Source organism: Gossypium hirsutum, chromosome D10 (genome assembly GCF_007990345.1).
Source record: "Gossypium hirsutum isolate 1008001.06 chromosome D10, Gossypium_hirsutum_v2.1, whole genome shotgun sequence".
In the NCBI taxonomy this organism is placed as follows: domain Eukaryota; kingdom Viridiplantae; phylum Streptophyta; class Magnoliopsida; order Malvales; family Malvaceae; genus Gossypium; species Gossypium hirsutum.
The window spans coordinates 12,886,794-12,914,556 of record NC_053446.1 but is presented as its reverse complement, the minus strand read 5'-3'; the positions used below and the strand labels follow the sequence as shown (position 1 = coordinate 12,914,556).

The following is a 27,763-nucleotide window of genomic DNA, read 5'->3' as shown; positions in this document are numbered from 1 at the left end:
AAGAAGATATAATGGGGCAATCAGAGAAGATCGAAAAAGACACTCGAAGAACACCATCGGAATGAACTCGGAAGCGAATCTCCATCAAGATCGAAGATTTCCTTTTAATTTATTTCGAAGTTTTATTGAGTTCTTTATGTCTTGTGGTTATTCTGACTTTGAGATGTTTCCATTTAGGGTTATGGACTAATTACCTAGATGCTTAGGGAGGATGAAACCTATGATGAATCCTTTTATTTAATTTTTGTTTTTATGCGATATATACTTAATTCTTATTTTCAATTATGTATGCTTATTTCTTGTTTTAATATTTTTGAAATATTAATTCATGTTTAATATGCTTATTTCAGTGGAGGAAAAGTCTCTGTCTAAGAGTATATCTAGCATAATAGAGTGGAGTTGCATACAATCCTAGAAATAAGACAACATAAATCTATTAGACTAGGGTAAAATCTAATAGGGGAATCCATAGATCGAGTTAATGCGACGATAGGGGTTTTAATTAGAAAGAGATTTCAATTAATTAACCTAGGGTCAGTTGTTCTTACTCTCGAAAGAGATATTAAGATAATTTAGAGATTTCTACGGATCAAGAGACAAGTGAATAAATTGTTTAATTCAGATTCAAAATAATTCACTCCAATTTGTCAGCTAAATAATATAAAAACGGTAATTACTAATACTTTTAGTCCTCGTGGATACGATATTCTCTACTTACCATAGCTATACTATTGTTTGACAGGTGCGCTTGCTTTTGTTGTATTTATAGTTAGTTTAGTGACCATCAGACACACAAATTGGGTCAGCATAGCTGCTATATCAGCCAAAATTTGGCTGAGAGAGAAAAAAAGGCCACATTAGAGTAGTTTTAGCTTAGGGTTTTTTTAGTTTCTCTTAGTTTCTCTTTCTCTTCTTCTAAGATTTATTATTATTATTTTCATTTCTTTAGTTGTAGATTTTAAATTTTCCAACAACTTTTCTTCTTGTTTTAGTTGTTCTTAGTGTTACCTAAGTTAGTTATCACTGTAGCTTAAGTTTATTTTCACTTTCAGCCCCTATACATTGGTTGTAAGACACTTTTAGCTTTAGTTTAATGTATGTCAATTCCTTTCATTTTGTACCAGTTAAAGGTTGTTCCTTTTATGTTTATTGCTTTAGATTTTCTTGTTGAATCCTTTTTTTCCATGTCTTTTTGATTTTCTTACATAAAAATCTTAAATTTTATATTTTTCTCAAGCTTTACTTTAATGGCTTTTTTTTTCTTTTATTTTCATGGTTGTTAGATTTATTTTTAGTACGAGTAGCTAAACTTTTAAAGAGGTTGGTTGATTGAGATGTGGTGAGCTGATTTTTGGATGAAGGACCAAATTGTAATAAATTGTACTAATTTGAATAAATTTAAAAACTTAAGATTGACGACCCTAAGGGAACATTTAGGCAAGTGAGACCGAGAGGAGATCTTTTTTGGCACAAATTCATTAGTTTCGGGTTAAGCGGTGAGATCAAGAGATAACCTGGATTAATTTATCTAACTTGGTAAAGTGGAGACCAATAGGTAAAATAGAGCCATTTTGGGAGTTTAAGCTATTTGGATCCTTAATTCAATGATTACTGAACCACATCAATATCAACCAACCACCTTTTATTATTTAATTGTTAATTTTTTAAAATTTTCATGTTTTGCAATTTAGTCATTGTTAGCTAAATAGTAAAGTAGATTTATTTATCTTAATTTCATGATTTGCCATAATATAGCTTGTTGCAATTAGTTGGTTAGACTCTTTATTTTACATGCACAGTATTTAGAAATTGTTCAATCTATGATTCTCATGGGTTCGATCCTTTGAACACTCTAGTGTTCTATTGTAACACTACAAATATTACAATTGACCTGTCACACTTACAGTAAAGCCGTGATAATTATATCTTATTTTATTTCCCAAGTGTTGATCTCATATCCCTTTCTCGTAGATTGCGAGAGAGGCAGCCAAGTTGTTGGCGCTGTTGCTGGGGAATCGACATTTAATTGAACTATTTTTATCTCCATTATGTGTACTTAGGGAGATAATCGATGAAAGTTGAAGTTATAGATACGATTTTATTTTTATTTGTTTTTATTTCATTTTCAATTTTCGGTTAATTTGTTTCACTCTTTTGTTCTTGTAAGAGGCGTTGTATGACTTAGACCGGTATCGGTGTCTTACCATTTGAGCCGAATTTGAAATGTATCATCATACACGCAAGGAGGGTACAACTTTTGAGGGACACCCAACCTCCACAAAGAGATAGACCCATTGAAAATCCGCTTTAAACTCATGCTTCGTAAGTGCCCATATCATGGATTGCAAGATTAGTTGCAGTTTCAGGTTTTTTATAATGGGTTGGATGAAAATTTACACCCAATTCCTAACAGAGCGTCCGTGGGGCATTCATGTCAAAGACATATGTCGAGGCTTTCCAACTCATCGAAGATATGGTAATGAATTCTTGTGGAGCCAAACAATCGACTATGAATGCATTCGGTAGCGAGGACAAGTATCAATAAGTCCTCAAAAGGCTCAATCAATTAGAGATGAGTTTGGCCAAGGTGCAAGTTTAAATTAGTCCTTTCTAACCCATTCTAATGAAATACATAATAGTGAAGGCGCTATGTGGGGCAAAGTTAATGAAAGCAACCAAATGGAGGTTAACTATGTAGGGAATAGAAGATATAATCCATACTCCAACACCCATAACTCAAGGTGGTGTGACTATCCGAACCTTAATGGGGAGGGCACCAATGAGGTTCAAACCTTAAACCTCCTAAACCTAATGCACCTTATCAATCTTCACTAGCATTTAGGGCACCCCAAGAGCAAGAAAGAAAACCAGCCTATAGTAGTGACCCTCCATTGTCGATTAGGTTAAGCAAGGTAAAAAAAGGCTTGCATATGATGCAAGTTGATGTGCATCAAATTCGTGGTCAATTAGACTAAGTTTTGCAATTGTTACAAAATAAATTAACCTCTAGCATACCTAGTAATACCGAGCCAAATCCGAAGAGGGAAGGAAAAGAACATGCTAAGGTAATTACTCTTAGATCCGAGGCTATAGTTAAGGAACCTATCCGACCAAATTAGTAGGGAGAAGGGTTAGAGCGCCTGCACTCCTAGTGTTGGAGATGGGGTGGGAGAGAAGGAAGGACCCGAGAGTGAGTCCACACGAACTGAACCAAAAGATAGAATCATTCCAATACCACAACCAAATCCGACGCCCATACCCTTTCTGAGTAGACTAGAAGAGAAGAAGAAGTTAGACAATGAGGAGTTTCTAGACTTCCTCAAGATGTTTAAGACCTTGAATGTCAACCTCTCATTGCTTGAGGTCCTAGAAAAAGTGCTGAAATATGCAAAGTTCCTTAGGGAAGTGATGTCTAAGAGAAAGAAGATTAAGACAAAAGAGTGGTTCGCTCTTAATGTCGAGTGTAGTGTTGTTGTGTCTAGAAGAGTCCCACAAAAACTCAAGGATCCGGGTAGTTTCAATATTCCCATAGAGATTGGAGGTGTAAATTTTGGCAAAGCACTTTGTGATCTTGGAACGAGTACAAACTTAGTGCCATTGTTCATCAACTGTAGGTTAGGTCTAGGTGACCTTAGGGAAATTTTCATCACCCTACAACTAGTTTATAGGTCCCTAGTTAACCCAAAGGGAGTTTTGGAAGGTGTTTTAGTGAGAGTTCAACAATTTATCTTACTAGTTGACTTCATAATTCTTGACTTTGAGGAGGATTTAGAGATACCAAATCTATTAATTAGACCATTCTTAGCTACCTCTAAGCCACCATAAATGTGGGTAAATGGGAAATACCGATTGAAGTAGGTGAAGAGGTAGAGACCTTTAGGTGTGTGGCACACGAACCTAATGTGAAGGAAGTATCCTCTAACTTGTGAGCAAGAGTGTCATGTTGTTCAAGTCGTGCCTAATCATGCGACTAACAATGTTAAATGTTTGAAGTGGTGTATGTTTGTATGAAGTATTATAGTTTGCTTACCGAGTGTGATGGTAGTCATTATTGAAGGACAGATGAATAAAGCAGTTGGTGCTAAAGGCATGACAAAAAAATCTCATGCAAATAATAAACGAAATGAAGTTAAGCTATAAAATTAAAGAAAATTGATCATGTCTAGTCAAACTATGAAAAGAGGATAACTGATTTAATCTGTTATTGGAAGAGAAAGAAAAATCAAGGAAACGAATAAAACTGTATATGTGTCATTGTATATTTAGGGATTCGAAAAAGATTGGGAATGTAAATGATGTTAGACACGTTGAACTAAGGGAAGGATTTAGATTTAAGATTGAGTTATTACACAGTATTATAGAAATATTTGGATAAGGAAGTATTCACTAATAGTAGAAATTATATTTGACTTCAACCATTATATAAGTCTAACAAATAACATTGTGCAAACACTATGAGGAAATAGAAGCCAAGATATTAATTGATCGATTAATAGGCACTACTAATTATATGACATTTGTATGTTATTCAAGAAGAAACGACTGAGATGCAGCTAAGCCTGTTCTAATAGAGAAAGATGTTAGAGATCTAAGTTTGAGAAGTGAAATAGTAAAAGATAAGTTTATAATGTTGGTATAGAGTTGTGAAGAAGACTATGAATCGCAAAAACCCTATCTATTTTCAAATAAGTTTCGAGGATGAGTTTTTTTTTTTTAAAAAGAGGGAAGAATTGTAATGACTCGATTTTTGTCAGTGTAGGAAAATTCAATTTTGGGACTGAATTTGTTAAGTCGAACTATCTAAAAATTTTAAACGAGAAAGTCATCAGTTGAATACGATATTAAGAAATAAATTTGACTAGTAATTAAATTAATTAAGTTAAAATAAATAGTACAGGGATTAAATTACAGGTTGAGTAAAATGAAGAGATTTGAGTAAGCTTTGAGCGAGTCCTTAATATGTGATTAAGCTAAGAATCAAAAATCAATTAACACATAATTATTACAAGGTTAGTGGAGGGCTATGATCACCACCATCCATTTTAATTAATTAATTATTACAAGGTTAGTGGAGGGCTATGATCACCACCATCCATTTTAATTAATTATCTTTTAAATTAATAATAGGCATTGATTAAATTTTTATTTAGTTAAATTAAGTCTAATTTATATATGTATATAGCTCAGTGGGGAGAGAAAACCAAAAGCAATTATTTACTTTTATTCTTCATCAAGTTATACTTAAGGAGAAGAAACACCGAGTTTCTTCCTTTAACATTCTACTATTAAATCTAAAGGGGTAAGCTTTTGTTTCTTCAAAATTTTTCATGAACAAGTAGGAAGCTAGTTTTAATTAACCCATTAGTTGGATATTTTTCTATTGTAAATATTATTTCAAGTGTCATTAAAGAGGTCTTGAGGTAGTTGAGCCTAGAAACATGAAAATATGATACTTAAGCTTGATTATGTAAATATTATGGTAGGAATGTGATCTTTCATAATTTGATACGTCAAATTAGGCTCTCTAAAATACTCGAAGAGCATATTCTCAAGTGATTTAAGTATCTTTTATATGTTTTTTTTGTCAATTTTTAGCTTTAATCATTAATAAACTTTTTTGATTAGTTTTATCCCTTTTGAGACCCAAATTGGCCAAACGGTGCCATGGGGAACCTAACGATGTGATTGAGTTGGTGTAGGGAAACGCTAATGGTCTAACCTTGAGGAAAACATTATTCAGAGTTGGTGTTGCAACACTGATTCCATAGAAATTGCGACACCAAGTCCTTTCACCTTAAGGATGCAAATATTCAACGCAAAATCAACATGGAGCTTATTGTTGTAAGAGTCGCGATACCGAGGGTAGGATGTCGCGACACCATGCCAAAGTCGTGATACTGTGCCTCTAAGGTCATGATACCATTGAAGGTGTTGAAGTGAAGAAATTAAGGCCAACTCTAGTGATGTCATGACATCAACCAATGGATGTCGCAACAACGAGACCCCTAAGATCCACTAGTTCACCACTATTTAGGGTGTCACGCCATCAATACTTGATAGGAAGAAAATTTGCTACAAGGTTAGGTTTTTTTCCAACACCATCTCCAATCAAAGTACAACTTTTAGGGGTATTTTTGTCAACTTTTTAGATTGTAATCAGATGTTAAAAGCCACTTTTGGTTGAAAACTAAAATGAGCCAACTGTTTTTACTTTTCTATCATTCTTTTAGCTAAGTACTTAGTCTTCTTCACCATTTTTAGGGTTTGGTTCTTAGCTTTTTCTGGTTTTAGTTGTTAGCTAGTTAATTTCTATTGTAGCTTGGTGTTATTTGCATTTTAGTACTCAAACTCCATCTTGTAATTTCATTTCCATCCAAAAACCTTAATATATTTTATTTCCACCTTAGTTTCAAAGTGTAAAAATCTGATCTTTGTGGGTAGTTTTAACCTCCATTGTTGTTGTCATCTTCTTCTTCAAGTAACCATCAAGAAATTTCTAAGCTTTCTTCAACTCTACTTTTATGCTCATTCGAATGGATAATTTGAATATATATTAGGTTGTTGTCTGCATGAATATAATGTTTGGTAACTAAATCTATGGTGGTTGATGGAAATGTTGTTTGTTAGTTTTTGGTACAATGACTAAATCGTAAAAATTAGATTAAATCGAATAAACTTCAAAACTTAGAATTGATGCCTCTAGGTGAATTTTTAAGTAGGTGAGACCAATAGGAGATCCTCTTGATTACCAATTTGGTTGTCCCAAGTTAGTTTGGTGAGGTCAAAAGATAAATCAAACTAAATCGTTTGATTTAGTAAAATGGTGATCGAGAGGTAAAATTAAACCAATTAGAAGTTTTAACCTTTTAGATCACTAACCCAAAGACTAATCAGCAACATGGAAGTCAATCAACTACTTGTGTGCATTGAATTGTTAATCGTGTAATCTTCACTATTTTGTAATTTGGTCCTTCTTCATGTTAAATAGTTGATTAGTGTAATTATCTATTGATTATGATTTTTCGTAATATAATTTTTAGCGAGTAGCTAGCTAGGATTATTATTTGAATGCTTGTTGCACTTTGATCACTTAGTCCCCAAACTCTCTTGAGTTCAATCTTTGGAATACTCGGGTGTTCTATTGTAACACTATAAATATTACAACTGACTTGTCACACTTGTAGTGAAGACTCTATAATTATATTTTTATTTGTGTTAATTCATAGTCCTGGTGCACAAACGTCGAGGCGCAATCAGAATGAAGTGAGTTATCTTGGAAAGTAGTTAGATTAAGTTTAAAACTTTAATATTGTTGTTGAGTTTTAGGGATTAAATTGTAAAGAATGGATGCAGTTGGAAATAAATATTATGGATTGATAGTTTGAGATCTTTAGAGAATAAATTCGAAGTCTTTTTTTAATTCAATAAAGTAAATAACGATATACGAGCAATTCAGATATAAAGATTAAAAAAATGACTTATTTGTAACATATGTAATTATGCTTGGTTTTGGGTATGCTTTATTTGGTTGTGAAATTGATACTATTTCATAAATGAATTATCAAATATAATGGAAGCGAGACCGGATTGGCTAGGGTTTAATGTGATAGAAGCAAAAGCGGTTTGTGCTAACTTAATATGTCTTAATCCATATTTTTAATTGATGATTGTATATTTTAAATTAATGGTAGCCATAAATTGCAAAGTATGTTTGTTTTATGTTGTGATTGAAATTCAAATGATAGTGTAAATATCAAGTAGAGACCTCCAAGCTTAATTAATGAACAAGGTAAGTAACTATAATTTATGTAAATTAATGTAATTGAGATTGAAAGCTAAATTGCTATGCTTGATTATATGATTTGATATAAAGCTATGATATGAATTATATTGATGTCAAGTTAAGTTAATAACTTAGATAATTGTTGAAATAATAAATATAAGTGTACTTATATGTGAATAAAATTGGTATAAAGTTCAACATGAACTATAAGATCATGATGATAATAATTGACGTATATATATAAAGTGAAATATAAATTATTATAGAGCTATTGAGATAAGCTTAACTACTATGGTATTTTGATGAGAAGTGCGTGAAGTTATGTGCTTATGTTGATTAAATTTTATAAAATGATATTGAGAAAATGATATGTGTATGGTTGGTATAAGAGATTTGAAATTATGAAGTTATGAAATTTCCCTATTAAACGATGCTAAACATAGTCAAGTTATAGTTGACATGTTATAAGATTCATATATGTTGTTAGTGGGAGCATTTTGGCATTTCGGTGCGATTCATTCTGGCAGTATAGTGCATTACATTTTGTAGACTGTTAAAGGGATTAGTGCATTTATGCCTGGTAAGCACTTCAGTACTTATTGTGGAGTGTTAGGGGATTAATCTGCATACTCGTACTTGTGCCTACATCTAGTTAATAAGGGCCAATTGTAAATAATGATATGTCATTCTGATTCCGATAATGAAAGGTTATTCTAATCTTGGTAATGATATGTCATCATGATTCTGAGAATGATATGTGATTTTGATCATGCTAATAATGAGCACGAGGTGATTTTGATAATGAGATTGACTAAACGAAATGATATCATGAAATCATTGATAATGGTATGGAATATGACATCTTGTTGTTAATGAAATACTAGATAGTTGAATTGATTTGATGATTTGATAATTAGCTTAAGGTTTTTACATATTGAATTAATATTATGTTAGCACCACTGAGTATTCAATACTTAGTGTGTGGGTTTTTTTGTTTCTATTCGTAGATCTAGGACAAATTTGATAGATTAAAGGTTTCGCGAAGCATCTAAGACTCAAAGGTTCATCACAGACCAATTTTGTATTTTTTTTCTTATAAGTGGTTAAAAGCATGTACCTAAGTTGAGTCATATAATTAAATGTCATTTTTGGGTCTTTTAATATGCTTTGCTACTTGTTGGACATTTGAGGCTTCTAAAGTTGAATTGAGCTATTTAATTTTGATGTGTATATGCATGATTATGCTTACTTGATAAATGGTACAATTGGGCTAAGCGGTGATGCTATGTTTCAAAGTTATTTGATTGTGTTTGATGTTTTATAATTAGGTGATATAGTGATTATGCATAGGTATAATATAGTTTCCTAATTGCATGAAGTGCAAATAGTACTGTTGACATTTTTGCTATTTGGACTCGAGACAATGAGATTATTGTCTCGAGACACTTTGAACAAAGAAAATTAAGATTTAGGGATTTAAATAAAAATAATGATATCGTCTTCACTCTCTTCGGTTTCTACTCGAATTGCTTGAACTCTACTTGATCTAATTAAATTAATTTATTCTATTAAAATTAGTAAAATTAAAATATCAATTGCATTCTTGATTTGTAAAAAGTGAGACTCTTACTCTATCTCCACTCAATATTATATAAAAAACTAAAAAAAGAAATACCAAGTGTATTTGGTTTATTCTCCAAAAACGTACCAGCCATCCTTTTATGGAGGCCAAATTGGGCAGATAATGCAGTCGGCGTCAATGTTGAGTGGAGACAGCCTTCCCATTGATCGACGGGCTTTCTCTCTAATGTTTCCTTTTCGATTGTTCCATCACTGTCAGCTGCATCTTGCTTTTGTATTATTGGTTCCACGCCCCCCTATTCTCAAATACTATATCTATCAAAGCTTAACGTTTTGGTTCTCATTGATAAAACCAAGAAAGCAGCCGCTTCAATTTCATTGTTATCAAACTATATACTAATAATTTTCAATAATTATTTTGTCTTTTTACTAGAAATGATGGTTTATATGTAGTTTCCAGGAAATTTAATAACTTGTATCGTCCTTTCACTACGTTCAATTTGAAGAGACAAAAGGATAAGGCGATACTTTTGTACGTAAAATCTATGCTAATATATATTTTTGGCAAAATAAATTGTAGTTTGTGAATACAACTTTTTTAAAAGGTATAACATCCTTTAATTTTATCAAATAAATCATTTTAATATTTCATTTTTTTAATTCTTAAATTTATATTGTTTGTTAAATCACGGATGAAAAAAATTAATACTTGATATGACATGCACGTAGATTGCCACATGAATGCTATGCCATGTTATGTCAGAAATGAATTAATTTTTTTAATTTAAAAAATTTTTAAAAAAAATATTTTTAAAAAATATTAAAAAGTATAAAAATATTTTTAATTTTTAAAAATAATTAATTAATTACTAAAGTGACATATACGTGGATTGTCACATTACCAAAATTAACAAACATTAATTTTTTCATCTATTTTAAAATTATTTGACAAACAATACAAGTTTAAAGGTTAAAAGGAGATGAAAAATTAAATGAATTACTTTCAATAGTGATAATGATAAATTTAGTTTTAAAGCTTATTTCTTTTGTGACTTTAATATTTTCTTTATTATTATGAATTACTTTAAGCCTTTAAATTTTAATTAAATAGTTCTTTTTAAGAAAAAGTTGATTGAACTTTTAATATTTTTAACGACACAAATGTGATAGTTTTTTAATTGTTCACGTGTATTTCATTGCTGACATGAATAATTATTTTTAATTTTTTATTATTATTTAAAATGTTTATGTATTCTTTTGAATTTCTGTAAAGTACACACTAACTATTATAGGGACAGGCTTGTTCTTAGACATTTTTGAGGCCTTAGGCAAAACAATAAAATGAGGTTTTAGGTTCCTTAAAAGTTAGAGAATTTTTTTTAAAGTTTCTTAAAAGTTGGTAAAAAACTTTTGGACCCTTAAAAGCTAAAGAAAATTGTTTTGGGGCCCATAAAAATTGGTATATTCTTTTTTTTTTTTACTTTTAAAAGTTAAAAATTATTTTTGGACCTCTTAAAAACTGAAAAACAATATTTTGAATTTCTTTCAGCCTTGGACTCCGGACAATCGCACCTACAGATGACCCCAGGATCGGGTGTGTATATGGATTGTAAGTTATTTCGCTTAAATATTGTTACGTGAATGGATGAATCTTTTAATGTTGTTGATAAAATTTTTAATTTCGCTGATGCAAGAGAGATATTTGTTGGCCTCAATTATGAAGTAGTTGGTATTAGATACTCATCAAAATAATAGGGAGGTAATGTTGAACATAGTTTGACCTTATTTGCCTACATTGAGGTACAAAAACACCCTATAAACTTGATACCAATCCAACTTAATTTCTATGTTCATAGTGTTTAAACATATAAAATATCTTTAAGCTTTTTTAATTTATACCTTTAGGCCTATTAACTCAATCTTATACAGAACTTTTCTTCAAATTTATATAAGTTAGGAAGTTGGGCCGGGATATTTTGATAAAAAAAACAAAATGTTTTATGCCTTCTTTAATAGCAAGACAAGCTTTTTTGTATGTATACCTTTTAATCACATTTAAGTTAAATTTTATAAGTAACTACTTCATTTAAGTTTTTATGTCAAATGTAGCACTATAAATATTGAACATATTTTGATTGTGAAGGTATCCAATTTCAAACAAAAGCAAAAACAAATCGTCTTAAGTACCATTTTAATGGAGTTTTTATTTTCTAACTTGTTAGTAAGGTGCACGATGAGTGACTAGGTTTGTTTTACTTTGAGATACGATGTCCAATAAAAACCTATTTGCACCAATCATTATCATCAAGAGGGCACATATTGTCCCAAGAGAGCGACTTTGTTCCCACCTCAATCTTCATCACCTTATTTTAACTATCAGAGTCCTGATAATTTGGAAGTAGCAAATTGATCTAATACTTCTATCCGGAAGAATTATTGTGCAACATTCCCCAACAATTTGAGACGAAGCTTTCTTGAAAAACAAATAAGTTTCTTCTTGTGGGTATTATTATATTGTCTAGCCCATCTATAGGAAACTTTTACAGTCTCAGAGCACTCCAAGATAAACCTTGATAAACAAATAAGTTCTTGTTTTTCCATACACGCCACATGATGAAACCAAAAAAGCAAGACCAACTAACTCCCATGATAGACAATTCCAATTGTAAAGACAAGTTGGACTTTAACCACTCCAATAAATCACCAGAAAAACCCTGTTTTGTTGATTTTCGAGCGCTATATGCAGCCAAACTTCCTTCGTAGCTAAACAACCTCTCAAAACATGGAGAGTATCTTTCAAATCATGACCACAAAATGAACATGAACAATCCTGGCCAATACGTTGGTAAGTAACTATAGTTTGATGGCAAGCCAAATGAATAAGCGAACTCTTTGGGGTCCCTGAAACTTTTAGGTAAGTTTCGACAACTAATCTTTAGAATGTCAAGAATCCTCCCAAAGTGCCCAATATGCACTTTTTACAGCAAAAGCCCCTGTTGGAGTATGACTCCAAACAAACCTATCAGGAATACTCACAATTCGCTTCACCAAATCTTCCAACAAACAAATACGAAGTAACTCAAGATTCCACATACCTCTTGTTACCATTTCATTTCTTTATTACTTTTTCACTTACAAATTTCTAACTTATCTAACATCTCTCTCAAATTGAGATCTAATAAAGATTTTAACTCAAAATTTTAAAGATAAAAAATTCTATTTATAAAAATTATTATTCATATTAAAAATATTACCTATTAAATAAATTTAAGGTCAAACTTTACTATGAATATCCGTTCTATGTGTAAATTGCATATTTGATTTTTGTGCTTTAATTTAGTTAATTTTAGTCCTCATACTTTTAGTCTTGAAACAAACATAATATAATAAATTCATTAAGTTAAAAATCTTATGCACTTAGCATATTATTAGATTTGTAATATCATGCCAACTTGTTATCATATAATGCTCACAAAAAAGTTACTTTATTTTAATTAATGGATTCAACAGTTATGATTAGAGTAAATATTAAAATTTTAAGATTCGAAAAGTTTGGAGGGTAGAATATGGATTAAATTTAAAAATATGGATTGTGTGGAAGTAATACAATTAATTGAAAGACGAAAATTTTAAAATCTAAAAAATCCAAAATTGAAGTACTGATTAATGTTGGAGGAATAAATTGAAATGATTTAATTCAATGAATGGCGGCAATGGAAATCTGGGCATGAAATATTCTATGCTTGAAAACAATTGTGCATCGAGAGTGATAAGATCGTTCAGCTTTATAGTAAATAAAAGTATAGTGATTGTGATTGAATCATGTTAAATCTTACAGATTTTCAGAAAACAAGATAAGTCACTTGAAATTGTTATTAATTAATAATCGCAATTTCAACCACAAAAAGAAATATGAGAACAAAAGGAACCCCGAGCGTTTCTGCTTCTTTTATCAGTTCATTTTTGTTAAGAGGAAAACCTGTTGAGAAGATTGTAAAATAATGGTACGTTATACTTATTATAACAACCCCCTGCATCGAATCCTTGGTTTTTCAAGCTGTTGGTTCCCAAAAAGGAAGAAGGGGGAATCTCTTGAAAGGAGAAATATGGATGGTGGTTCCTAAACCCTACATTCCCCTAGGTCCTTTAATCGAATAGGTCGTCCACAATGACAACTCCAATGGAGGATTCATTCAAACTGACAAAAGCTACCTATGAGGAACAAAGCTGGCATGTGGGTCTACTTTTATTGGACCTCAAAAGGAAAAGGGTTGAGCTTCAACATGATTATGAATCCCCTGGCATAGGGAATTTTTTCAGTTACCAACACTAGAGAATTTCTGTAAAACTGGGATTTTTTGAATCTTTTTATTCGGTTTTGAGCAATAGAATAACGTTTTCCTGTTTACATCTGAGGTTCGGTCATGTGTGATTATACCAATATTCCTGTGATCTCCGTTGAAGATCCCAAATGGTATTGTGACTGTCTGATTTGGTGTATAATTACGATGCTAATTTTTCAAGCACAACAATATTTTACTTTTACGACTTTAAGAACATGGATCCTACAGTAATTTTAGATGTACAAAATGGCATGAGAATGCTTAGATCAACTTGTAAATTTTAGTGCTTTTGATGTACTTTACTGAGAGATATAGGACAAACCAAACTAAACCAAATAGCATTGAGTACCAAAGAACACAACGACGACAACAATAACAACAAAAAAAGATTGTAGTTTTGTTTATACATTCATAAACCTAATAATTTACTCAGAGACACTCACTACGTCAAGTCACCTTGAAAGGTACATGAAAAAGATAATGAACCTAAAGATGAGATTCACTTGAGCCAATTTCCAGGGGTTGAAATAGCAAGTTCAGGCCAAGAAAAGCAATCCCCAGCACCAACAGGCCCAGCTTCTGCTCCTTCAAACTGCCATGGGTTCCCCATTCCTGTTGCAGCCCCACCATTGCCGCCACCACCAACTGCTCCATCTCCCATTGAAAAAGGCCACATCCCTCTTCCAAGCCCAAACCCAACATCTTCAAGTGCTGGAACAATACCAAGCCCAAACCCACTAAGGGCCAGAAAACCAGGTCCCTGAGGGTTCAACAATGAAGCAAAACCATTGCCCTTGGACTCTCCAACAACACCCGAACTTCCCTGGTTGCCTGAGACTGGCAGTAAAACTTGAGTGGCAGGCAATTGGAAGTCATTATAGCTAGTGGTGGTGGTAGTGGTGGTGGCGCCGGCATTGGTGGAAGAAGAAATGAAGGTGGAATGGGTGGTGCGTGAACGTTTAGCGTTTTTTCTGGTGCCACCACCAACAGGGATGTCCCTTAGGGTGCCACCATGAGTCCAGTAACGGCGACATGACTTACAGAAATGGCGAGGCTGAGAGAAGTTATAGTTATTGTAATAGCAAAACTTAGTGTTGGTGGAATCACAGCGTGGACAAGGCAGCTGTTCTTGTCCTGGTGGTGGTGGGGCGCCAGAGTTAAGGGCCTTGGTTAACCGCCTGTTTGGATCTCCGGAATCCGATGGCATTTTCCGATAAAACAAAAGTGGCTTAATTTTTGGAATTTGCTTGTTGTGGGAGAAATAGAATGAGGATAGAAAGAAGAGGAGAATATGTTATTTATATTGTGAATGCTCTAATAAGTATGAAAACAACAAATTTAAGATTGTAATAAGATCTGTGGACAGTGAAACATGTTCCGAAGGTTGTATGAACAGACAGAGAGAAAGAAGTGAGCAGGCATGACAGTGCTCTGTTAGAAACGACAGAATCAGATGTAAAGAGAAGGGGGCGGGGGATGATAATCATTAAATGGATTTTTGAATAATAATAATCATTAAATGGATAAGCAGTCAAAGAAGGGTAATGATGTTCCCACTTGGGATATCTGTAGTTTTTCGTCAATGGAAGATGACATAGTTCAAATATTACTGCTTCTAATCCTGATGGATGAACTACTTCATAATTTAGTTGTTAAAGCTCTACTCTCAATTTCATTGGTTTTCATATATTCCTATCTACCCATTCCAAAATGTCCATATTTTTTCATCTTATGTATTTATAATCTATATTTTCGTTTTTTTTAAATAAAATATTCGTTATATACCTCAATGCAAATATAAAATATAAAATTATTAATTATATTAAATGTAATGATTAGAAAAACTACAAATAGTGAAGATAAAAATCAAGAGCCAGGTAAGAAATAATTTAGAGTCTAAAATTAAATTGTATATATTTATGATAGTAAAAATATAATTATCCGACTTTGCTATTGATAAAAATATTATAAATTATTTAAAATATAAATAATATTATATTTATTGGTGCAAGCCAATACATATCTATACACACGCCAATATTAATCGAAATAAATTACAAAAGATTTAATTTCTTTTTGGAGTACATGAAAATTTTTTAAAAGAAAAACTAAAGTTAAAAGTACTAGACGAAAATGATAAGTAGGAGCTGATGGTTACAGTATGAACAACCATCGTGTAAATTGTAGCACTGTCATTATACTAGTAATTTAAAACAGTTCCTGGGTAGAGAAGCATGCTATTGCCAATTCCCCAACAGTTTCTGGCTAAGCATTGGGAGTCAAAAGAATTTGAAAAAAAAAAGAAAAAAAAGGAAGGTTGATAATGATATAGAGGTGGAAATGAGATGATTTTATTAGTAAAATATTGGAGTTTGATTTACTTGATTGTTGCAGAACACAGCTTTAATAACATAAATGAACTAATTGAATTGCAAAGCAATCAATGAAAGGGGTGAATATGGATGGAAAACAGGAAGAGCGGATGTGATGGGGATGGATGGAGGTGGGGAAAGTGGAGACATAATGAGGAGTGTCGGGCAGCGTGGGGTGCAATTATTGGGTCTCCCCTCTGATTTCGGAGGCCTCATGTCTGGCATTTTTCTGATTCCTTCTCCGTACTCTTCCCATCTCCTCTTTTCTCATTTCTTCTTTCCAACCAAACCTCTTCCCTTTTCCTTTTCACATGTTCACAGTCACACCCCTTCTTTACCCGATAATATATATGTTCTAAATTCAATAGTAAATACAAAAGCACCACTTAACTTTAAAAATTCAGTCATTAGATTATGAAGTTTCTTTTTAAGTTTGATTAGTAAGTTTTAATCTTCGATTCAATTATCAGTACAGTAAATCAGTACTTATAAGTAAAAAAATATATTTTAGATTCAAGTCGATTTGACTGTCAATGTCGAATATTAGAGGAGAAAGTTGTTTAGATTTTATTTAGCAGATTCATGACATTCAAAGTTGTTTCATAAAAAAAACTTAAATTGTAGAAAAGAAATGGAAGAATGGCTTTTAATAGGTATAGACAGCGCAAACAGAAACAACCATACAATAATAATTTTACCAGCTTAATTATTTAAATGAAGACTTTTAAATAATTTAATAATCATTTTATAAATTTTTAAAATTAAATAATCAAAACGTAAATTTATTAATAATTTAATGATATTAAGTGTACTTTACTCTATATACTATACAAACCACAAATAACACCTATAATCAAATTAATACAAACTTAAATAATTTGTAATCATGAAATTTAAACTATGAACCCACATGTGTCATTTACTCAAAATCCTACTTACATCACCAAAGTTTTATTAATAAAATATATTTGATCAACGCCACAATTTGAATGGATGTTGGCTTTTTTGAGTTGTATGATGAAATCTTAATTAAATGCAAGCTAAACGTGCAAAAACAAGAAGAGCAAAATTAGGGAGTGGAGATTGTTTTATTACCTTTCACTCCAATCTGGAACAAATGTTGAAAACATTCACTTCATAGATAATGTTACACCCTTTACTAATAATTTTTTAACTTAATATTGTAATATAAGATGAGATGGAGCAAGTAAAATATTATCCCATCAACATTTACCAAAATCATCCATTCTATCACTAATATTTACGTTTTGTAAGAAGGACCTTTTCCATTAAAACAAATCAATGTGAAATCTGCATATGAGACGTTGAAGCCGTGAAGAATAAACCGACAGCCATATAAATAAAACAAAAGAGTAAGAGAGAAAAGGGGAGGTGTGGGGGGGGGGGGTGAAGCAGCAGCAGGTGAGCAGTGAGTGAAGGACGGGTGAATGTGGGGTTTGAAGGGGTTGTTGGGCAGCGGCACGCGCAGGGTTCAGTGGTCATCTCATATCTAAAACTGTCTAAGCCACGACATGATGTGTCGCTGTCAACCAACAAAATCCTCAGTTTCCAATCCTTGCCTTCGGTGTCCCCCATGCTATCTCACCATTTTGCTTCCATTTCTTTCTTCTCTTCCCCTCAACTATCTTCTTTTTGGCCTTTTTTCCTTCCCCCCGCATTTAGATTGTATAAATCAACTGCTTATATTTTGATTTCTTATTACTTTCAGATTTCATTCTTTGTTATTGAAACAACATTCTTTTAGTACGATTATCTTACTACGATTTCGCTCCAATCACTAACTCTGCTTTTCGTTAGCAAAGTGTACAAACCATTTCATGTAGAGGAGTTCATTCTCACTTGAGTTAAAAAGATGGAGAGATTTCTTGTATATTTTTTACATGTTACGCATGTGTAATCATTCATTGTAATTGATGGCAACAAAATGGAAGAATGTCTAAAGCCTTGAAAAGTATTTCACTTCTGGGGACACATTAAAGCCAATTTTTTCTCCATGCACCCAACTATAATTATAAGTTTAGAGTTATAAAATATAATCGAGTTAATCGTATAGACATCTTAAATTATGATCTTGATTCTAAATTGGTCTTTAAATTTTAAAATATTTTAATAGCATTCTTAAACTATCGATGCTATAAGAATTAAATCCTTCCAATACTAAAACTGTTATTTAACAATTAAATAAAATATTAAATTTTATGTGACATAATTTAAAATAAATATTTTAAAGAAAAGTACAATGTTGTTTCATAAATTATGGAAGTAAAAATTAAAAATAAAGTAAAAAAAAAAAGAAGAGTGATTTTTTGTACCCGCCAATGCTACACATGGCACTACAAGAAGACACCTAAAAGACACCCACGAACGATCTTCCACTTACCTCTTGACCTACAACACTTGACATGTTCTCCACCTAAGTGCCCGAACAACTGCTCGGTTAGTCAAGGGTTCGAATTCTACCAAAGGTGAGATGCTCACGTCGCCTCTTAGTAAGTGGTTGTACGTCTACGTACAGTCGAGACACCCCCTCCATAAACTATATGTAAAGCCCAGATTTCGCCCGGGCCAAATAACAAATAAAAATACCCATAGTCCATTTTACATAAAAAATAAACCCAATTATGCCAACCCAAATTCAAACCCTAAGCCCAAACCTAATGGCCCATAACAAATTTTCAACAGCAGGAAACCCTAGCCCCTACTGCCCTAGGTGCGCCGCAAGCCTCTGCCAGCTTCCCTCGCACGCGCCCTGCCACCGCCGTCGGCGTCGTCTGACACCTGCAGAGAAGAACGAATGCAAGCAACAGGAGAATACAGAGAAATAAAGAGCAAAAAACAAAAGGATAAAAACGAACAGTTGTAATAGAGCTATAAAAGCCAAGATATGCCCTTTGTAATTTTTTTTACGAACACATATCAGAGAATCGAAATTCAGAAACCGAACTTTAAAGGTTGATTTTGAATTGTTCTTTTCGTTCTCTTTTTCATAGTTTTTGTTATTATTTTTTTTCTTTTATTTCAAATCTATTTTAAAGTAATTAAAAAACAAAAAAAAAAGAGAAAAAAAGAAGGTTACCTGAATCGGCCCCCTTGAATCCGTCGTCGTCATCGGCCCTTCGCCGTCGCCGGATGCGAGTTTGGGGAGGGGCCAAAGCTTTCCTTTTCTCCTCGTTTTCCTGCACCAGGGCCTTGGCCTCTGAACGCGCTTCAGCGCGCTGGTGGGAGACGCCCTCGCATGGCTCCGGCCATCGGGCAGTGGGGAGGCATGTCTCGTGTGTGCTACCATATCTCATTTCATGTCATTGCATCGTGGACTATTCAAAATAAATGTATGTCTTTAAGTGTTGTACTCGCAACTATTCAAGATATTTTTTTAAAAATAAGGCAATATTTTGCATTTTGAAAATTTGAGAAATTGTACCCTAACTTATTGGGTCTCGATTTTCTCGTTAAACCCAAATAACAAAATATCCTTTTAAATTTCAAACACATAAAATTTCAAAAAAATAAAGGCAATATTCTATATTTAGAAAATTCGAGAAATCGTGCCCTAACTTACTGGACTTCGATTTTTCTCGTTGATTCTAAGTAACCGAATATCCTTTTAAAATTGAAATAAATGAGGTTTAAACAAAAAATAAAGGCAAGCTTACTCTCGAAAATACGATGTGTTGTGTCCTAACTTACTAGATGTGACATCTTGTTACTTCGAGATAAGAAGGCATTTTTCCATTTTGATTTATTCGAGTAATTTTAAAATAACATACATAAAGAAGGATCGTATTTTTAAATTCTTTAAAGTTCTCTATTTTCGACACCAAAACATTAAGTAATCAGCTAGGTACCAATTTTGGGCGTATCAAGGGTGCTAATCCTTCCTCGTGCGTAACCGACTCCCGAACCCGTTTTTCTGAATTTCGTAGACCAAAATCGTTGTTTTAATAAAAGTTAAATCGTTTATTAAAAACAACCACTTTTCGAGGTGACCCGATCACACCTCATCAAAAAAAGGATTGGTGGCGACTCCTAATTTCGTTTTATTTTCAAAATTCAAGTCGACCCCGTTTTATCCAAAAATGGTGTCAACACTATACATAACTCTTTGCAAAAGAAAATAAAACCTTTCACTATTAAGGGATTGAATTGGTTCCTTGGAGAACAACACTTTAAAAATTTTTCCTAAAATAAATAATCCCTCAACAGTTTCTAATTTTAACTAATTTCATAAGTAAACATTATCCTAGTTTATTTATTATCTCAATATCTTTGTACCCACAAGAAAATATCTTTGAGAGCACAACCATGAAATGAAAAAAAAAAATTTTTGTATAAAGTTAAAAAGAAAGGCAAGCCACTCGATTATTAAAAAATCGTTTGTTAGGTAATTCAGTTTAAAAAAATTATAAAATATCCAGTCAATTTATCATTTTATTTTTTAGTGTAAAACCGTTAAAATATTAATAAATTGCTGAGTTGGCAATTATTTGAATGACATGTAATTTTTTAGTCATTTATTATTTTTTCACATAATTTTCATGTCATTTTATAATTAATTAAAAAAATTTAGCCCCACACTTCAAACTACACCGTTTAGCTTCATCTTCTTTAATTGATCTTCACACTCTTCTTCTGAAATTGAAAAATTTCTCCAATGCCTTGCTAACAGATCCGCTCCAATGCTGTCCAACTTGCTTGGAAGGTATTATAAATTTACATTACACTAAATTTCAATAAAAAAGAATAACATAAGCTTTGTTCCTTTTTTATTTTGGATGAATCAAGACTGTAATATCTTTGAAATTTGAATCTCAGCAAGGAAGCAGCAAAAAGTTCAATGCTTAATAGCTATAAACATGGCTTTTCTGGGTTTGCAGCAAGGTTAACAGAATCCCAGGAAAAGGAAATTGAAGGTGATATAATGTCCTGCAACAACTTGCATTTGCTGTTTTTGTTTTCTTTGAGCATCTAAAACTTTTAAAACTAAAAAAAAAAAAAAATTACTCTTACAAATTGCAGGGTTATATTTCCTAGTGAGGATCTGTTTTGGGCTATCGGTGGAGGAAGCTTCGTGGTCATTGTTTCATGGAAGATCAAGTTGGTTCACGTTCCAGAGAAAGTTATAGTATTCAACGTGCCTTTCACTGTTGGAATCTCCATTCTTCGCTCATTGTTTCTGCTTCCTTTTCATAAACGGTGCAGTTTTAACTTTTAGGTTAAAAAAAATACATGTTATAAAGTTAACTGTCAACACAAGAATTAATCTATTAATATTTTAATGGTTTTGGACTAAAAAAATAAAATCATAATTTGGGTGACCATTTTATAACTTTTTAAAATTAAGTGACCTAATAGAAAACCTTTTAAGAGTCAAGTGACCATTTATTTAGTTTACCCTAAAAAAATTGTGAAAACAAAATTAACCTTTTTTATTTGTTATGTTGTAGTGTTGTACTAAGAAATGATGCATTATTTTGGTTAAAATATATCATCAGCCTTTATATTTTGTGCAAATTTGAAATTTAGTATTTGTACTTTTATTTTCAAGAATTTAATCTCTATACTTTTTAAATTTCAAAATTTAGGTCCAATTGTTAACACTGCTATTTTTTTTTGTTAAATTTGTTGTTGTGACATTTTGAATTTATAAAAAATAATAATCACTTGGTAGCCTTGTAATTAAAAAAAAAGAAATTGCAATGAACTTGAATTTAACAAAAAAAAGCTAACAGTGTTAATAGTTGAACTTGAATTTTGAAATCTGAAAAGTAAATGGACTAAATTCCTGAAAATGAAAGTACATGGACTTAATTATAAATTTTTAAAGAGTACAGGGGTTTATGACATATTTTAATCTTATTTTTAGGCTTAATATAACATTTGGTATCTAAAACTTGATATTTTCCCTAATTTGATACCAACTTTTTTTTTTCTAGTCCAATTCAATGCCTAAACTTGTCATTTTATGCTAATTTGGTACCTAAGTTTCTTTTGCCCAATCCTACTTTGTGGTGCTCAATCTTTTTTTATCGAAATTGATACATGAACTTGTCAAATGGTAATACGAATTACCCCCCTGAACACTAACAATATTAGTTTTTATGAGATGATAGAAATAACTATTGTATGACTAACATGGACATAACATGAAATCTAATGATAGGAATGATTACATTTCTATGGAGTTTAATTTGTTTCCCTAAATATGTGCTCAAGTTTTACTTTTTTATAAGGGCCAAGATTAATGGCAAAAATAATTTAAGACGTGCTGCAAGTTTAAAATATGAATTGATTTTCAGAAAACCCTAAATTCCACAAAAATATTGTCAGTGTTAGAGGAAAGGCATGCTCAAAAATTATGCTTGGAGCTATGTTTAACGAACGAATATTAAAGAAGAAAACAAGAGTTTTAAAAACCCAAAATAAAATCAATTCATTATGTTAAATTAAAAAATTAAAATAAATAAATAAAACTAAAATTAATTAAATATTAAAAAAAAGAATTCCCATATCATTTGCCACATGTCGTTCATACGTTGATCATTTTTGCTACATCATAAAAAATAACATTATTAGAGTAATTTATATAACATTTGAAAAGTTTAGGCACTAAATTAGACAAAAAAAACTTAAATACCAAATTAAGAAAAAGTGTCAAGTTTAAATACCAAATGTTATATTAAACATATTTAATATTTGTTTTCTTTTCGAATATACATGAATATATTTAGAAAACATATCTCTAGGTACTTAAATGAGGGTTAGCATTTGGTACACTAATAGTGTACATCTTATTTATTCTACAAATAGCCTGTCATGTGTCTCTTTTTAAAAGTATTTATTTTTTTTAATATTTTACTATATTCTTATAAGACACTTGTTAATCTTTTAACCCTTCTTGTAGAGTCTAAAAATCCCACTAGTAGCGTACAAAATATTATTCCTTTATATGATACGTACAAGATAATTTTAAAACATTATTTTTCTGAATTAAAATTATAAAATATTTAAAATAAATATTTGTTAATGATAAAATTACGGTAAAATATTAAAATGTATTAAAATTTTCATATAAAAATGACCATTATATTTTAGAATTTTAATAAAGTAAATTAACTTTTCTAACCATCACATTTAAAAAAAATCAAATTTCGTATCAAATTTCTTCTAATAATAAACAATCCATTGAATGATAAGATGGATATTGGAAGATGACCCCAAGGAAATGAAAATAAAAATGGATGGTGAGTTAGATCCAGTGGGACCATGGACATTTCATAGTGGAATATGGGTATTATCTTCCAATCAATGTTAAATGTGGCTAAGGAAAGCAGACACAGTTGAAGCCTGCTAATTGTTCGTTTGTAAGTGGGAGAAATAAGTAGCTGCATTTATTAAAGAAGGTCGGTGTGGTGATTTTGTGAATAAAATGTTTGGTGAAAAGCGGATAATCCACCCTCAACAAAGAAACTTACATATCACTTGCCAGAATCATCTTCAAATTCATTTGAACTTAAACATGGATGATGAACAAGTGTATAGGAACTTGCGTGTGTTCTTCGAATATTAAACAAACACTTGTGATTAACAAGAAATCACATCTAATTAATCAAAGATTACGAAGTTGTTCAAGATTGACTGGAGAAATATATTTGGTGCTTCCATGGAGAAGTTGTCGAGCAATTATAAGATTGGCAGCCTCACTTGGGTGATAAGGATCCCAGAAAACATGCTTGTCACGGTCTTTGCACATACTTGATGTCGGTCCGCATGGGATTATCCCTGCATATTGCCCTCCATTTCCACAACATGCTTCGCTTGCTGTTGTAAAACCTACATGTAAAAAACCATAATGCTGAGAAAATAATCTGGGGAAGGGAAAATATGATTCCAACAACCTGGGATTATTTATACCGTATTTCGCATAATTGGTGATGAGTTCCATCACTAAGTCGTACACATTGGCATGAACAAATATGGCTCCTTTAAGCTTTCCATTCAATTCAGTCAGTAACTCCTTTAATCGCCCATTGTACTGCATTGCTAGCTTGTTTGCTAAATCCACACATTCGTTTTCGTTCAATTGATTGATGGTTTTCTGATACGGAATGCACCCGATAGGACCGACATTTCCGATGACAAACTTCCGAGCATCGAGCTTGTAAAGTCTCTGAACCCACCATTAACAAGTTAAAACATTGCTGTAATTAGTTAAGAAATGATAATTCAATATTGGTTATTAAGCTCAAAGATGTCCATACTGTTAATTGGTTACTCAAGAGATTAATCATGTCATCAATGAAACCATCTGGAGTTTCAGAAATCCTTGCTCCAATCGACAGAACTGGGAGAAGATAGTTGTTGAGAAAATCATTTGCTCCAATTGTAATTGAGAAAATGGATCTTTTCGAAATATAATCTTTGGCCTTGGATGAACCCAACAATTTATCAAATTGCTTTCTTGTATTGTTGAAGAAATCGATTTGGATATCCAATCCCAGTCTATTAACAAATATTCTTCCAGTTGCATTCATAATCCCCCCTCCTCCTGATGCATAATTTACACCATAAAGTATAGCTTTCCCAGTAGAATTTGGAGCAAGATATGGAACTGCATAATTTGGTACTCCCAACTCTTCTCCTGTTAATTAACCAGGATAACATCCGTTAAGCCCGTAAATATAATACGAAAACCCGAGACATAAAGAGAGTTAACAGAGCTTACCTACAATGTCACCAATGGTTCTACCATTGGTATATCTGCCAGTAGGGTTTCCACCGGAAGCTTTAAAATCAATTCCATTTGGTGGAATATTTGCCCTAGACAACGTTGGTAAATAGTTATTATTACCAGCATCCACCAGAGAATCACCGAAGATGAAAGAAGCTCCAAAACCACCATTTTTATCGTCAGCTGCATTAACCAGATAGCAGCTTAAAGTACTGAACCACAAAAGAACCAAACCAAAACTCCAAGCTTTCTCCATAACCATGGCTACTGGCTCCATTCGGTACCTTATGATCCCTCCGTTTATCGAATTGGTGAATATATAATAAGTCCAGTTTGATCAAACTTGTAAACTTGTGTATATATGGAGTTAGCATTTGGTTTGACCTTTTTCTTGTAAAGGAATGGACTGTTTGATGAAAGGTAGGTGATCGACATGTTACAACTTTTCTCAATGTGTGTTAAGAACTTTTTGAGGCCTTCTGCTTTATGTAAACGTAAGGTGGCACTGCTGCTATGATTAATTAAAGAAAGTCTTGGCTGCAATTAATTTTTCTTTGTTGTAATTGGAATTTGTGGGGTGAATTTATGATTTTTTGGTAGAATCTTGGTGATTGTTTGGTAATTGTTAAAGCAATTAAATACAAATAAATTAGGTTTTTACTTGTGCAATGTATAAGGGTATTGTATTTCATACTGAAAATATATTTAATAAGTTTACAATTTTTTTTTTTACTTAAAACATGATAATTGATAACTAAAATAATGACAAAACATGTTAAAATGTAGTAGTTTTTTTTTTATGAATTTTGTATTAATATTCGAAATTGCTATAACTCATACAATTCTTTCTTAATAGACATATTTTCCATTCCTTCATTTATCCATTTTGTTGTGATAACAACAAATTCATTTCTATTAAGTTATAGTACATTCCTCTAAAATATAGTTTTTTTAATGCTAACTCTCAATTGTTTGAAAATCCATCCAAATATTGTCTTAAGAAATAAATAATAAGAATGAGCTAAAAATATTTGGTAAAAAAACTTCTCTGATTCATTTTAATTTTAATATTGAGTAAATTGATTCTTAAAAAAAGTAATTTATTTCCTATCAATTTAAAAAATAAAAAAGTAAAGATAATTAATAATTGCATCAATATTTTCCATCAATTTGTCCTACATGGAAAAAAGAAAAAAGTATTAATAATATAGAATCCACATCTTGAAGGGTAATGTAACGACCCAATTTTTAGTGGGTTCAAAAAATATAGTTTCGAGACTCTATTTTCGTAAATTGAGTCCATAAATATTAAATATAGATATTTAAGGAATTATTTTATAGGTGAATTAAATTTTGGATAAGTAATTTAACCGAAATTCTATTTAATTAGGACCCAGAGACTAAATTATAATGTCTCATTGCTATAGATTTTTTATTAGTAAATGGCTTAAGGACTTAAATTGCAATTAACCAGAGGACTAAAACATCAATAAAACCATATTTAATTTAGAACTAGTGTACGGTAGGATATTATTAGTTTTAACGGGTAAAAAATTTTATTAATTAAAGTGAAACATAATTAATTAAGTTAATTTATAAATTAATTCAACTATAAAAGTTACTTTTCGGTGGAAGGAAAGAGATTGTCATCTCTTTCAACCGAATTTGGAGAAGAAGAAAGATCTTGACGCCATATCCAAGGTTTCAAACTTTTTATCTTCAATTGGTTAGTTTAATTTAGTCCATTTTCATATAATTTTTATGTTTTAAAAATCATGAGAGCTTGATTTAGTTAACCCATGTACCAATTTATAAAATTATTAAAGTTTTAAAAGTTTTCGTTATTGATTTCTTGAAGGTTTAGGTGTTAAATTGATAAATTTTAAACTTAGATGTGAAAAAGAACTAAATTGTAAAGTTAAATTGATAGTTTGGTACATTAGTGACTAAAGTGAATAAAATGTAAAATTAACTGTAGAAATAAGAAATAGGAATTCCCTAATGAGTAATAGTGAAATCGAATTTCGATTTGGAGCTTTAAATTGAAAATTAAGTTAGTCCTAGTTTTAGAGACTAAATTAAATAAATTAAAACATATGTATAACTTTGTAATTGACTATGATTTGAGCTAGAATTTAATATTATGTATTGTCGAATTATAATTGGTAGCTAAATACGACACGTGAACGTCGAGAGGGAAATGAAAGACGAGATCCGATGACGAGTAACTTGAATGGTCGGTTTGTATTTCTATAATTCAACTCACTTTAATTGTTGCATATTTCTATTGTTTTACATGGTAAGATATGGAGGTAATCTGAGATTGGTTAGTTGAATTGAATTGGTACAAATATGTTTGTTTATCGAGATAGAGAACTAAATTAAATAGAATTGAAAATGACATAATTCAATGAAATATGAAATTGAAATTGAATTGTGTTGAAATAAGTTATGTTATGTAATAAATTGATTAATGGAACTATGAGTTGATATGATGGAATGTGAATGGAAAAGAATGATGAATTGGATAAATTGTTACCCTATTAACTGTTTGGGTAGAGTCGGATATAGTTGGCATGCCATAGGATAGATTGAGTACGGGTTACTCCGACTACGTGACGATAAGTGCTGAACACAATTTTCACTTCGGTTATACCGATGTGCGCTAGGTGCAATCTATTTACTTTGGATTATCCAATGAAGCATTAGGTGCCAAATTTGGTGTGTTGGTTGGATCTGTGTATCTGTTCGAGTCCGAGTCAGGTTAGTAGATAATTAAAATGAAAGGTTGATAATGTTATATGAATTGAATTGCCAATATGACAAAGTATGAGAATCGAATTTATAAGTCTAAAGAATTGAAATAAAATGAAATGAATTAATTGATTTGATTCGGGAAATGGTATGTTAATTTGATGTATCTTTATATTGGTTA

General features: G+C 31.6%; 2 protein-coding genes across 2 annotated transcripts; both read right to left on the bottom strand.

The window, feature by feature from the left end:
• Positions 1-14,019: 14,019 nt before the first annotated feature.
• On the bottom strand, positions 14,020-15,296 carry LOC121222405 (dof zinc finger protein DOF3.4). Its single transcript, XM_041103137.1, has one exon. The coding sequence runs from the start codon at positions 14,912-14,914 to the stop codon at positions 14,207-14,209; it is 708 nt and encodes a 235-aa protein (XP_040959071.1). The 5' UTR covers positions 14,915-15,296; the 3' UTR covers positions 14,020-14,206.
• Positions 15,297-23,487: 8,191 nt separating this feature from the next.
• LOC121222404 (GDSL esterase/lipase At2g23540) lies at positions 23,488-25,288 on the bottom strand. The gene is made up of 4 exons (XM_041103136.1): positions 24,823-25,288; positions 24,359-24,738; positions 24,012-24,267; positions 23,488-23,930 (listed from the first exon to the last, which is right to left on the bottom strand). The coding sequence occupies exons 1-4, from the start codon at positions 25,103-25,105 to the stop codon at positions 23,707-23,709; spliced, it is 1,143 nt and encodes a 380-aa protein (XP_040959070.1). The 5' UTR covers positions 25,106-25,288; the 3' UTR covers positions 23,488-23,706.
• Positions 25,289-27,763: the final 2,475 nt, after the last annotated feature.